The sequence below is a fragment of the Peromyscus eremicus genome, chromosome 7 (genome assembly GCF_949786415.1).
Source record: "Peromyscus eremicus chromosome 7, PerEre_H2_v1, whole genome shotgun sequence".
NCBI lineage: Eukaryota > Metazoa > Chordata > Mammalia > Rodentia > Cricetidae > Peromyscus > Peromyscus eremicus.
Genome location: NC_081422.1, coordinates 33,700,415 through 33,714,983, shown reverse-complemented (window position 1 = coordinate 33,714,983; position 14,569 = coordinate 33,700,415). Strand labels below are relative to the sequence as shown.

The window sequence follows — 14,569 nt, the reverse complement described above, 5'->3', positions numbered from 1 at the left end:
TAAATAGAGATTCATGGCTGCCTGGGATGCTGAGAATAAGTGTTAGATAAGGTCTGAGGCTTAAACAAGGCTTTGTACTATACCTTCTAAGGCTCAAGAAACATTGCAGATGAGGGACAGAAGGAATGTAAGAGGTGGAGGATAGGGAGAAAGCAGTGAATGTATAACACAGACATTGTACTCATGAAATAAAAGAAGCTGTGACTACAACTGAGCCATTTCAAAAGGCCCACACACAGTTAATCAAGGATAGTGGAACAGTTCACAGGACAAACACCTCTTACTGCTGACCTACAGACAAAGAAGCTTTAAATAAGCTTTAACAACACTTGCACGTTAGGACAAGAAGACTGGTATTAGACAAAATATTGAATTATTATCTCATTTATATGAAAAACAGGTAAGTTTTCCCACCAAAGCACTAAAATACGTGCTTTACAAAATAATTTTCCATTTTTTGGAAAAAATTGAAAAAACAATACAGAGTAAAGCATAAACATAAATATATATTGTGTGTATAGCTCTGTGTTGCACTGCTTGTCTATATACAAGTTGCTCTGAGATCAATCTCAGACCAGCAAACGTATATATGGAGTACATTATAAGGGACAAGTAAAAATGAAAGGAAAGAACGTATTTTCAGTAGAACAGTTCTCTTTTCCAGTCCACCGTTTGCCAAAAGTAAGACTTATCTCCCCACCAAGAATCTGCCTAAGGCTTTCTTCACATCTTTGTTCCTCAAACTATATATTAATGGGTTCAGCATTGGGATCACTGTGGTATAGAACACAGAAGACACCTTCTCTTGCTCTAGAGAGGTACTTGAAGAAGGCTTAAGATACATAAAGGTGATAGACCCAAAGAAGATTCCCACAGCCATGAGGTGAGAGCTGCAGGTTCCAAAGGCTTTGGACCGGCCCTCTGATGACCTGATGCGAAGGATGCTACAGAAGATGAAGACATAAGAGACAGCAACAGCTATGGTGGGCACCAAAGTGTTGATTCCTCCAATGACAAATACGAGAAGCTCATTGAGATATGTGTTAGAGCAGGAGAGGTTGAGGAGGGGGAGAGCATCACAGAAGTAATGGCTTATGATGTGGGATTTGCAGAAGCTCAGCTTCATCAGAGCACTTGTGTGTGCAATGGCACACAAAAGGCCTAGGATGAAGGCAACCAGAACTAATAGTGAACAGAGTCTTGAGGACATGATCACATTGTACAGCAGTGGTCTGCAGATGGCCACATATCGATCATATGCCATAGCAGTCAGTAGGTAACCCTCAGCCACAACAAAGATCACAAACAAAAAGAACTGAGCCATGCACTCAGAATAGAGGATCAAATTTTTCTTCCCAAGAAAGTTCACCAGCATTTTGGGTGTAATGACAGTGGAATAGCAGAGATCAACGAAGGATAAGCTACAGAGGAAATAATACATGGGAGTGTGCAGCAGTGGGCTGACTGTGATGAGCAGGATCATGCCCAGGTTCCCCACGACTGTTACCACATATATTCCCAGGAACAGGAGGAAAAGAGGCAGCAGGAGCTCTGGCTGCTGTGTTAATCCCACCAACACAAACACAGTTGCAGTAGAATGATTCCCCATGCCCATTCTTTGAAGATTTCTGTGGAAGCAGAAAATAAGACTTTAGTATACTATGATACCACCATGAACATGCCTGATCTCAAGTGCAACTAAAAATTACATTATGGAAGGCCTTATTCCTCTTCCAAATGAAACCGAAGCTTCAAAGAGAGTTTAGAAATAACCAAGGTATTGTTTTCATCTATATTTCATGGACCACTAATATATCTCCTTTAATTTTGTAAGTCAATTGTGAGTTTAGATCACAAAATGAACCTCTTCCTCATTGACATAGAAACATTTGCCTTTTGGAATTAGCATCAAAATAAAAATTTTGTTCTATGGAGAGAAGGAAGTGTTTGCTGACAGGTGAAGAGTAGAAACACTGTGTGTGTTTGCTCATGCATTTAACCACAATTCAAGGAGCTGAGACAGAGGATTGCTATTACTTTAGGAACAGTTTGGCTGCATAGGGTATAGCATTAACTTGGGTTATATTGTTAAAATCTTTCTGGAAAAAAAAGCTAAGTGATCCAACCAAACAAAAGTTCAATATATAATCAAGCAAGAATAAAAAGTAGACACAGTTGTGGAAGATTTTAAAACTGGTTCTCTGGTTGGTTTCTTTATACACAGATATCTTCAAAATACCCGCAAACAAGGAACAGATGATTCCTCAGCACCACTGAATTGAAAATAGATTTTATACCAAGCTGTACAAAAGGTAGATATGTTCATGTACAAAAATAATTGAGTCACTCCAAGAAGGAAAATTACTCTAAACTGGAGTATCCAGGTAAGACCTCCTGGATCCCTATGATGCTGGTGGAGGCTAAAAAGACAGCTGTTTCCTCATTTCACTCTGGTGAAACACAGCCTCCTGTGATATAGTTGCTTACCCCAAGTTTATTAAGGAGAGTTTCCTCCCACTTAGCTATTCTTAAAAGTGTCAGCTGCTTAGTACCCTAGTCACTAGCAAAGAAGCCATCACTTATAACCCTTAAAACTGATAGACAATCATTATAAGACAGGAGCATTTGCTGTTGAGCATACTAGGAAGAATTCTATTACTATAAACTGGTACTTTCTAGTAATTGATTCCCACAGAGCTCTTGACCTTCGATCTGAACATATAATATCACGTGCTACATTTCTTCCCTTAAGAAATATCAAAATCTAGTGTTACCACAGTTTTTCAGCACAAAATGTTTTTGGATTGAGCCATATTGGATGATAGTGTGTGTTGTTGGAGTACAGTTAGAAAAATGCACCTAAAGATAACAATGAACTCTTTCACATCCCCTCTTCTATGCCTCCCTCTTTCCTCCTTCTTTCTTCCTCATACATTCCAGGTTGTTCCCACGCACTTTACCTACTTTATGACCTTGAATTCTTTAAAACTCTTGAAGGTTTATGTATTTCTCATGTAGAAATCAAGGTTTGGATAATTTAAGAGTAGACTCAGAATTTGAACTCAGTGTATATGGTTCTAGAACAACCCTTTCACCAGTTTATATTAGAAATGATTGATATTTCCTGAAATTAGTCATCTACATTATTACAAAACTGAAATGTGAGAGATTGCCAATGTGAATCATTTCAGACATCAAAAGATGGTTCAGACTTCTAAAGCTTCTTATAAAGGGGAATTCTAGATGATGTGCGAGAGAGATATGAGGTCCCCTTGCAGTGAATGACCTGAGAATGGAGCTCATCCTAGACAGTTTAACACAGCAAGAGAACTACTGCAGTAAAGAATACTTTGTCCCAGAATTTTATCTAATTTGGGAAAAAATAGGATTGTGGAAAATAGATGTTTCTTGCACAGAGGTGCTTAAGGAAATCAAAAGCTTCAGAGTCATGGAAACTGCAATGAAGTTTTCAGTACCACAGCTGGTTAAATTTGGACTCAGAATCATTCCTTCAGATTGAGTGACATAGTCATAATAATGTATAATAAATTAACAAAATGATGACAGGAAAACAGACAGGAAGACTTTATCTACTGGAGAGAACCGTGAAATAAATACTCCCAGGTAAAGCTGAGGTATTGCATGTGAGTGAATATGGTTCGTATGCCAACTGTTCCTCTAACAGACTGTTGCCATAAATGAAACTGGGCACTTACCTAGGTACTGCACAGAAATTGAAGATTTTAGAAGTTGCTTGGTTTCTTTTTCATGTAACAAATGATTATTCATCTAATAGAATAGACTCTCAGTGTCCTGAAGGAGATCACCTTTAGTTTGCCAGGACCCATTAGTATGAGTGTCCTGTGATGTGGAGCTTTTATGTGATGCTTCTGGGACTTTGTACTTATTAGGAGTAGAAAACATTCACATGTACAAAAATCCCCTAAAGTCCCTAGAATTTAAGAACAGCTTGTAAGAATGACTTCTGGGGTTTGTGTTAACATCTGTCCCAAGAGTAAAGATGGCTGGAAAGAAAGTCCTTATTATGTATTCACAAGTTTTCTATGATTATGCAAAATTAAGGCAGATGTCAGTTGCTGTTTTCTGACTCAGATATTATTGATTTTTTTAATAATTAAAGGACTTTCTTTCGTTTGTCCTTGAGTAACTAAAAATGATACAATCAACAAAAATACAGTTTACATTTTGAGAGGTCTTGAGAGATGGCACCCTAGGAATCATTCCCACATGGCTGGGCTGGACACACCCAAGCTCTTGCCCAGGGTCAAGTCCAGACACTCTGTGCTTTTGAGGATTCTCCTTCAACATCATCTTTAGAGAATTGTCACTCCACCATTAGACACAGATACCTACACTTTCCCCCTTTCCTCCTCTCTTATATTTTTTAATAGTTTTGTTGTTGTTGTTTTTGAGGTAGAATCTTGCTGTGTAGCCCAAGGACTCAAATTTAAAATTCTATGCCTCAGTATCCAAGTGCTTGAATCACACAAGCTCTTAACTTCTTTGTTTTCTTTTTTAATTTCATTTGCTGAAAATATATTTTTCTCGTATAATATATCCTGATTATGATTTCATTTTCCCGTACTCCTCACAGCTTCTCCCCATTTTCCCATGATGGGACACACATAACAAATATTGAAATCAAACCATGGAGTTTCCTCATGGATATGTTGGTTTCATTTTAAACAAAACCCCTTTATATTATAGGAGCAGATCTACATGGAGAATTGGATGTCCTTCAGGAGTTTACCTCTTTTTGCATGTCTGCTTCCTTTTAACTTAGCAAAGTATGTAAGAAAATGAAGTGTTTTCTGAGTAACAACTTAATTATAATCTTTGGTAAATCAAGTTCATAGGGACCACAGTCCAACCAAGTAAAAACTAAGGTCTCCAATTATACAATTCACGTTTTTTTCTCTCCTTGCACATTACAAGTGTTTCTATATGCTTCACTTATATTATAACATTGAATTCTGTAAAAAAAAATAAACAAACAAACAAACAAACCCAAAGAGCTATGCATTTGTGATGTAAAAAATCCAGAATTGAATAATTTGAGTGTATTTGAGATTTGAGTCCTGGGTATATGTCTCCAGAACAATCATTTCACAAAATTATATAAGTAATGGTTGATATTTCACTGGCATTTGTCATCTAAATCATGACAAACCTGAGAGGATGAGTGATTGCCAATGTGAGTCATTTCAGATGTCAAAGGATGCTCCAGATTTCTAAAGCTTCCCATAATGGGAAATTCTAGGGGATGGGCAAGGAGTCCCTTGTAATGAACTACCTGAGGATGGAGCTCCTCCTAGACAACTTAAAACATAAAGAGAATAATTGCAGCAATGAACACTCTGTCCCAGAATTTTATCTAATTTTGAGAAAATTTGTTTTGGGGAAAACAGAAAAGGGAAAATAGATGTTTCTGGCTTTAAAGGAGCTTATCAAAAGGGATATTAAATATTTTAGGAAAACGTTAAAGATTATTCCAAAGTGTCTCCCAAAGGAAAGAACGCCTTTTGTGAACAACTTTGAGATACATGTTCTACACTATAGTCTTAAGATGATCTGTGAAGAAAAAGAACAAAAGAAACAAACAGATACTCAGGATTTCCAATGAGCCTTTCCATATTATTTGACAGTCAGAGTGAACATGTGTGTATTGAAATCACCGAATAATCCAGCTGGAAATAAAGCTGTCCAATTTCATAACCCCTGTATTCCCTATACCTTAGGAAAACAAAACGGCAAATTCGATTAAAAAGCTAAAATTGTGGATAGATTCAGATTCAGCTGAGGCTTAACTTTAAAGGATGACTTCATGACTGATCAGTTTGAGTCTTTGGACAAGCCTTTGAATAAGTTTTAAAGTGAAATAAGAATGACAGTACAACTTTCTAAGAATCCCTAAGAACGATCAATGCCAGCAATGTAAATATTCAACATATAAAATAGGAATCAATATTTCTTTTCTTTCTTTTTTTTTTTTTTTTTTTTTTTTTGGTTTTTCGAGACAGGGTTTCTCTGTGTAGCTTTGCGCCTTTCCTGGGACTCACTTGGTAGCCCGGGCTGGCCTCGAACTCACAGAGATCCACCTGGCTCTGGCTCCCGAGTGCTGGGATTAAAGGCATGCGCCACCACCGCCCCCGGCTGCGCCACCACCGCCCGGCTAATATTTCTAATGTATTAAAAAACTTGAACATGGTCATACAATGGGGAGAGGTGAAAATACACCAGCTTGAAATGAGGACTATAGATTTGTATATTTCTTCTTCATCCTAAACTCTTATCTAAATGAAAATGATGACAATATATTAACTTTTTAGACTATTTGGATTTTAAACATTTCCTAATTTTGGAAGTTCAGAGTAAGATCAGAAGTACCAAGAAGTATTCTGGAGGTCTGAGGGAAATTGTCACATTGAACAATCTTTATTTTACAGGGTATACTCTGACTAGAGCTTCTGAAACCAGGAGGAAACAAAAAAGGACTGTTTTGGGTGGATGGATTAATTGTCTCTCTCTTTATGGTCTGAGATGATTGCTTCACCATTAAGGAGGCAGGAATTTAAGTTTCCCAAGGGATGATTTATTTAAGGTTGACTTTACCCTTGCTTGTTTATTCTGAGAGATATGTGTAGATTAATGAGCAAGATACAGAGGCACTGGTAAACACATTCTACAGAGGTGCTTAAGGAAATCAAAAGCTTCAGAGTCATGGAAACTCCAGTGAGGTTCTCTGTACCACAGCTGGTTAAATTTGGACTCAGAATCATTCCTTCAGATTGTGTGACATAGTCATAAAATAGTAACAAGCGATGATGATAGGAAAAGAGACAGGAAGATATTATCTACTGGACAGAACACTGAAACAAATATTTCTAGGTAAAGCTGAGGTATTGCATATGAGTGAACATGGTCCTTATACCAATTGTTCCTCTAACAGACTGTTGCCATAAACTGGGCACTTACCTAGGAACTTCACAGAAAGAAAATTTATTAGAATTTGCTTGTTTTCTTTTTCATGTAACAGGTAATTATTATGACATTCAAACAAATGCCTCCTGTTTTCATACACACATTAGTGTCAAGAGCTAAAATTATATTTTTTGGTTCAAGTGAATTATTGATATTCATCTAATAAAACAAACTATCTGTGTCCTGATGCAGATACCCTTGAGCTTCCCAGAACCCATTAGCATGAGTGTGGTGTAATGTGGAGCTTTTATATGATGCTTCTGAGACTTTGTACTTATTTGAAGTAGGAAATATTCACATGTACACAAATCCCCTAAAGTCTCCAGCATTTAAAAACAGCCTGTAAGAATGACTTCTGTGACTCAAGTTGACAAATGTCCCAAGAGTAGTGATGGTTGAAAAGAAGGTCATATTATGTATTAGCAAGTTATCTAGGAAGATGCAAAATTAAGTCAGAATTTAATTGTTGGTTCTTGACTAAGATTTTATTTTATTTTTCATACATAAAGGAATTTCTTTTGGTTGGCTTTGAGTAACATAAGCAAAACAAAACAAAACTGTTGACAGTTAGTTTGATTAGCCTTGAGAGAGGAGATTTGTTCATGAGGAGGAAGTAAACAAGGTCTTAGGCACTTAAGGAATCATTACCATGTGGCCAAGGCAGAAACACTCAGGCTCTCCCATTGTCTCAAGAGCAGATACCCTGAGATTTTGAAGATTTTCCTTCAACAATATGTTTAGAGATTTGTCATCCCACTATTATACAGAAAATTCTTCTTGTTACCTCATTCTCTCATTATTTGTAGCTTGTTGAGGTTATTGAGGAAGAATTTTGCTGTGTAGCCCAAGGACTCAGCTTTAAAATAATCTTTCCTCAGCATCCAAGCACTTGGATCAAACACGGGCCTAATTGCTTTTGTTCTTTCTTTTAATTTCACTTACTGAAAATATATTTTTCCATATAATACATCCTGTAGGGTTTCCCTTCCCTCTGTTCCTAACAATTCCTCCCAATCTCCCCTCCTATCTGAATTCACCCCCTTGCTGTCTCACAGAAAACAAACAGGCTTCTCAGGGATAACAATAACAGGAGATAAGATTTAAAAAATCAAATAAGACAAATTAAACAAACAGAAGGAAAAGAGCCCAAGAAAGGGAACAAGAAACAGATTAGAGATACAGTGACCCACTCATTTGCATACTCAGGAATCGCATAAAACACTAAGCTGGAAGCCATAATATATATGACAAGGACCTGTATATCTGCATGATATAAATTAAAAACTAAGTTCTAAAAAGCCCTGGCACAACATTATGAGACAAGAATGACCAAAAATACAACTGAGTTCATTTTCTGATGGCATCTACTGCTGGGAAAGGGGCCTATCTTTAAGAGTAGTTTGTTTCCCAGTGAGACTCCCTTACCAAAACCAAACTTTCATTTGTAAATGGTTATCAGTTGGAGACAGCTTCTAGGCTAGAGTGAGGCATGTGTCAACTTCTCCTTTCAGCTCCAGGATACAATCTGTTGCAGACTCCTACATGCCCTGAGCATGCAGCCTCTGTCTCTATGAGTTTATTTAGAAGGCCTCTTTAACTAAGAGTTCTCCATCCTCTCTGGCTCTTCTACTCTTCCTGCCTCCTCTTCCACTTCCAGGATGCTTTCCTAATATGGTGTTTTATCTGGTGTAAAGAGACAATTTACAGATATAGTTTTTTCTTGGGTACCTTGGAGAAATCTTCAGTCATAAGTATCTTTTTATTTGTAGGAAGCCTGATTAAATTTAACCACACTAAACATGTACTTTTTCATTTGAAACACAATTTGATGAGGGTGGAAAACTGCAGCAAAAGGACTTAAGGAACACATGAAAGATGAAAAACAACAACAGATACAGATAATCTGCAGAAAACACTTTCAGTTTCTCTCAATACAAGAGGTGTAGGTGTAGAATATGCTTTCATTTCTAGGACACCTAAGGAAATCCTCCTGTGTACCTGCCCCATGGAGATTCATCCCAGAATCCAAAAGAGATGCTACAAATGGCTGGAATTCTAATCCGAGGGATATAATTGAATCTATATATGCGGAGCTCTTTCAGTCTGTTGACTTTATTGTTCTATGCAAGCTAATTCTCTGCCTCACATCTGTTCTCTTGCCTGACTTCTCACATTTCTAACCAGAGACTCCTTGAAATCCTGAGAAAAGTTAGAAAACCCTCAAGGCCATAGCACATTCTTAGAATAGACAGTAAGGAGCAGAGCCATTACCATGGTAATGCAAGGTTCCAAGGTCTCAGGACCAGAGGGAGGGGGCTCAGTGCCCAGTTCCACAAACTCTGAGACAGCTTTTTGTCAGCAGACTTGGTAAGTGAATAATTGGCAGGCTTTTCTTAGGGAGTTTTGTGTTATTAGCCTTGGTAGACACCTGCAGCTCTGACCTTGTGCATAACTGAAGTTTTAAACTTATGATCCATATACACAGGCCTTTAATCTGGTTTGAACCTGCTCTGAGGTATAATTGAACTAAATGCGCTGCAGTTTGTGTTAGACTGAGGAGTGATTATTATTTTCTGTGTTAGTCTAAGGAAAAGGAACAGAGCAGGCTTTAAGTGTCTACAGTCTCATGGGATAATGGATCTGGCGATGAAGCATATCCTAGTATATTCTCTATATATCAAAATTACACAGCTAAATGAAAAGCCATCTTCCTGACCACTCACAGATACATGTGCCCGTAAGATTAAGATTGAGATGTAATCATGAGATTACATATACATATTTTATGAAAATGCATGGTAATGGGAAGATATCATAGCTGTTATTGTATAAGAAGTTTACAAGAAACAGCCAATTCATTCAAAAAGCAGTAATTCCAAAACACCTTATGTGACAGTTTCCTCCACCAGAACCCTTGGTTCTGATAGGCTGACCTTCTGAACACTGGTTGTCACCTGCTATATACTCCCGTGGCCTTTTGCTCCAGCAGCTCTCATGAGACACCAAGGGTTTTTTTTTTTTGTTTTTTTTTAACACATTCCCCATTTCTGTGCAGTCATCTAGTACATTCAGTGATATTTCTTCCATCACAGCAACTCTTTTTCTCTACACACACCTTATATTATGATATGCAATGTGATGGAAATCACTCTTCACAAGGAAGTATTGACAAAACGACAAAGCATTGCCCTAAACTCTGTAATGACATTTTACAGTTGTTGCAATGATTTCTTTATATGTGGTGGATTAAATTTACAGGAACTTCTTAAGCTACAGTTCTAGAGACATGTTTAAAATTTAAATTAACTGACCTAAACTGGTGCTTAGACTGCACTTCACTCTTCAAACAGGTAAAAGGAGAAGAGATATACAACTAGCTCTGGGCTTCTAGCAGGTGCTGGGATGCCCTGCAGTGAGTTTGCATCACTCCAGCATCTATCTTGTGGCAATAAAGGGACAAGTATGTATATGAATGAGTTCATGTGCCCAACACTCAGGAAGACATTTCTTCAAAGGTAGCAATGATATCTTTACTTTCCAGCCAGTGAGAGCACTATTTTATTATAATCAAAATATTACAATGTTCCAAACCTTCTTCTTACATCAATTTCTATTCTATTTCAACATTTATAAGGATTCATTATCCATCAGTAAATTATATTACTTGATAATGCACAAACATGCCTCAGATATTCTCAAATATAAAATAATCATTTCTCAAACAATGATGACTGTTTTCTCTGGAGGAAGGAAAAATATACAAAGAAATGCCAAGGACATCTCATCTTTCCTTGTTTTCATCTCTCAATGTTAGGATGACTGCCTTCCCCCAACCACCTTTTTCAATGCATTCTTTACATCCTTGTTTCTCAGGCTGTATATTAGGGGATTCAGCATTGGGATCACTGTGGTATAGAACACAGAAGACACTTTCTCCTCTTCCATATTATTACTAGAAGGTGGCTTGAAATACATGAATGTTATAGACCCAAAGAAGATTCCCACAGCCATAATATGGGAGCTACAGGTACCAAAGGCTTTGGAACGTCCTTCAGTGGAGCGGATGCGAAGAATACTATTTAGGATGAAAGCATAAGAGATGATGACAGCCAGTGTAGGAGCTAGGGTATTAATTCCACCAATAATAAATAGCAGTATCTCATTGATATGGGTACTGGAACAAGACAGAGACAACAAGGGCAGAATGTCACAAAAATAATGGCTGACAAGATGAGACCCACAAAAGGACAACATTGTCATGCGTGTGGTATGGACAGTAGCCCCAAAGAAACCCAGTGAGTACACCACAGCCATCATTATGGAACAGACCCTTTGGGACATGACAATGTTGTAAAGCAGTGGGCTACAGATGGCAACATAGCGGTCATAGGCCATGGCTGTCAGGAGGTAGCCTTCTGCAATGACAAAAATGAGGAAGAAGTAAAGTTGTGTCATGCACTCCAAAAAGGATATGATGTTCTTCTCAGACACAAAGTTCGCCAACATCTTAGGTGTAATGACAGAGGAGTAGCAGAGGTCAATGAAGGATAAATGACTAAGAAAATAGTACATTGGAGAGTGAAGCTGAGAACTGACGGTGATCAGAATGATCATGCCCAAGTTTCCCACCACTGTGACCACATATATTACAAGAAACAGGAGGAACAGCGGGACCTGAAGCTCTGGGCGTTTTGTTAGCCCTTCAAGGATGAAGTCAGTCACTGAAGAGTCATTCATTGTAGCCAGTACTTATAAAATATTATCTATAAGGAGAAGGGAGAGAAAAGGTTGATGGTCACTATTAATTTCTGATTCTTACTGATGGATTGCATCTCTGATAACCCCATTTCCCCTTACCTTTGTGTACTTCATAAACAGTTTTTAAAATTACTTCTTTTATTTTGTGAAATTAAAATATGAAAGCATTTCCCTTTCTTTAACAATGTAAGTACTTCAAATAACAATAAGCACAAAGTCAGACCAATTATTTTATTTGTGTAATTAAAATACGACTACCTATCCTTTTCATCTGAGTACATGCCAAGGGAACCATCAACTTTGTGAAATTTTTGTTTCAATTATAGCTTAGAAAATCTAAAAATAATCTCTTTCAGTTTCTCAATGCTTTATATGAGTTAAAAATCACAATCACTAAACCTGAGAGCACCCACACAATAAAGTGAATCTCCAAAGCTGGGAGCACAGACACAGTTAAAGAGAGTCTGAGTTTAAAATAAAAGATTATAGAAATTGGTCTATTTACCCTAGACTTGCAATCTTTCACATCTCTTCTCAGAAGAGAAAGCTAGACTAGATTAAGGCATTCTCCTTGGTATGGATGTAAGAAAGAGAAACATGTTAATATTGTCGAACCATAAAGTATAGCTGAGCCCAGCACTGTCCTTGAAAGATCAAAGTAGAGATGACTTCCAGGTGTAATATCTAAAACAACAATAAATCAATGTTTCCTTCATGTACTTTTTTTTTTTCCTTGCAACATTTGAAGCCAACTTTTCACTGACCTTTCTTTCTAATCTATTAGATCAGAATGGCATGCTTTTTTGATTTTTGTTTAGTATCTCCTAAAGTTCAAATATAGTTGAAGTATGTGCTTTTAAAAAGTTCATGTTGATAATTTTTGTTGAGTAATTTTGTATTGAAACAGTCCCTTCAGGCAGTAGAGATGGCACAACTGTTAAGTGCAGACTACTCTTCCAGAGGACCTGGGTTCATTTCCTAGTACCCATCTGCATGCTTGCCCCCATTTACAACTCCAGTCCCAGAGTTTCATCTTCTGGCCTCTGCAGGCGCCAGGCATGCAAATGATGCATTGACATACACACAGACAAAACATCCATGCACATCAAATTACTATAATAAGATAAAATGTTTCTAAATTTACGAAAGAAGAAAATACGTCAGGAAATTGATATGGCTTTAAATTACATATTTTTTTAAAAGAGACAAATAAATTGAGAAAACATTCATGTTTACAATAGATATCCTACCTTTATTTTGTATGAAAAACATTCTTAAAGTTAAAAAAGAGTAGAGAAAGTTGTTTCAGTATGTTTTTGAAGTCCTTCTACAACTTATTAAAAGTATTCAGTGTATCTGTATATTTTAGAGCAAGATTTGATGAGATATTATTGCACTTGATACAATAGGATATTATCTTCAAGAATAGAGTAATGAATCTGAATCATGAAAAAAAAAGTGATTCTCTAGCCAGGGCTGCATAGCAAAGTCCTGTCCCAGAAAACAAAACAAAAGGACCATACTTTTAGGATAATTTCAGAGTTACTAAGGTTTTCAGTCCTGTTTAGAGTGGAGTATCTTCAGATAGATGCTCTAAAGTTGATCACTTAACCATATGAATCAGACTGAGAGATTTTTAATTTATACCGATAGAAAGGTCATTATACCATGCGGCACAGCAGAAAGAGGCATACAACAGTTTTTGGCACTTAATAGATACCACAGTTTTGGTTAGGTGCAAACATTACTGGCTGGATTTCCTTTTGTAAGGAAGAGTCATCCAGATAAACTACAGATGATTTTGAGGTTTCAATTGCTCATCTGATGGAGCAAACAAACCCCATCACTGTATGTTTTGGCAGAGCCCAATAGAAGATGAGCAGGAACATCACCCTTATCTGGAGATGCTTATTTAGTGAGTTAAAACCTCAGGGTTACAAAACAGTATCAGAAAATATCTATACAAAACCAATATAGAGATCATAACATCTATGTACTAAGATTCATTCTCCTATCCACTCATGCTTATACACTCTTAGCATCCTACTTTCTTTCTTTCTTTTTTTTTTTTTTTTGGTTTTTTGAGACAGGATTTCTCTGTGTAGCTTTGCACCTTTCCTGGGACTCACTTGGTAGCCCAGGCTGGCCTCAAACTCACAGAGATCCTCCTGGCTCTGCCTCCCGAGTGCTGGGATTAAAGGCGTGCGCCACCACCACCCGGCTAGCATCCTACTTTCTTAAGAAATACTTTTGATGCAAATACAAGAGGTCAAAATAAAAGAGAAAACTTATAAAGATTTAGGGAGACATGTGAAAGCCCTTAAGCCCAGCTGAGTATTGTAAGAAGGGCAGCTAAACAGCAATGAAAGGGGGCTACCAAATCAATTGAAAAATCAGTAAAATCGTAAGTCCTCAAACTGCAAATTTATGTAGATCTCAGAAATTTTGGTCCTGTTAGAGTACACAGAGGTATTTCCAAATCGTTCATGGAAATATAATTTATATGAATGTGTTTTGACATTGTCATCTCAAACAGGTAGGAGAGCCTGACACAATATTTAAACTTCCTACCTAAGTAAACCATAGTGGAAGTCACAGATGAGAAAGATAAGATATTATATATGCAATCTTTGACTGGAAATAAAATATTATATACAATGAAAGTGAAAATGAGCAACTTTCATTTGCATAGGACACATGCTCTCTGTAGGTAGAGAATGAGATATTGATTTTTGGCTCTTATTTTTTCCTCCCCTGTTTTGGCACCCACAATTCTACTGTCTTTGTAGTTCAATAATATGCAATGGTA

At 37.2% G+C, this 14,569-nt stretch overlaps 2 protein-coding genes across 2 annotated transcripts; both read right to left on the bottom strand.

Moving 5' to 3' along the window:
- Positions 1 to 688: 688 nt before the first annotated feature.
- On the bottom strand, positions 689 to 1,618 carry LOC131914219 (olfactory receptor 8D1-like). Its single transcript, XM_059266811.1, has one exon. The coding sequence runs from the start codon at positions 1,613 to 1,615 to the stop codon at positions 689 to 691; it is 927 nt and encodes a 308-aa protein (XP_059122794.1). The 5' UTR covers positions 1,616 to 1,618.
- Positions 1,619 to 10,812: 9,194 nt separating this feature from the next.
- Positions 10,813 to 11,751, bottom strand: LOC131914217 (olfactory receptor 8D2-like). Its single transcript, XM_059266809.1, has one exon. It carries the CDS (start codon positions 11,737 to 11,739, stop codon positions 10,813 to 10,815), a length of 927 nt encoding a protein of 308 aa, XP_059122792.1. The 5' UTR covers positions 11,740 to 11,751.
- Positions 11,752 to 14,569: the final 2,818 nt, after the last annotated feature.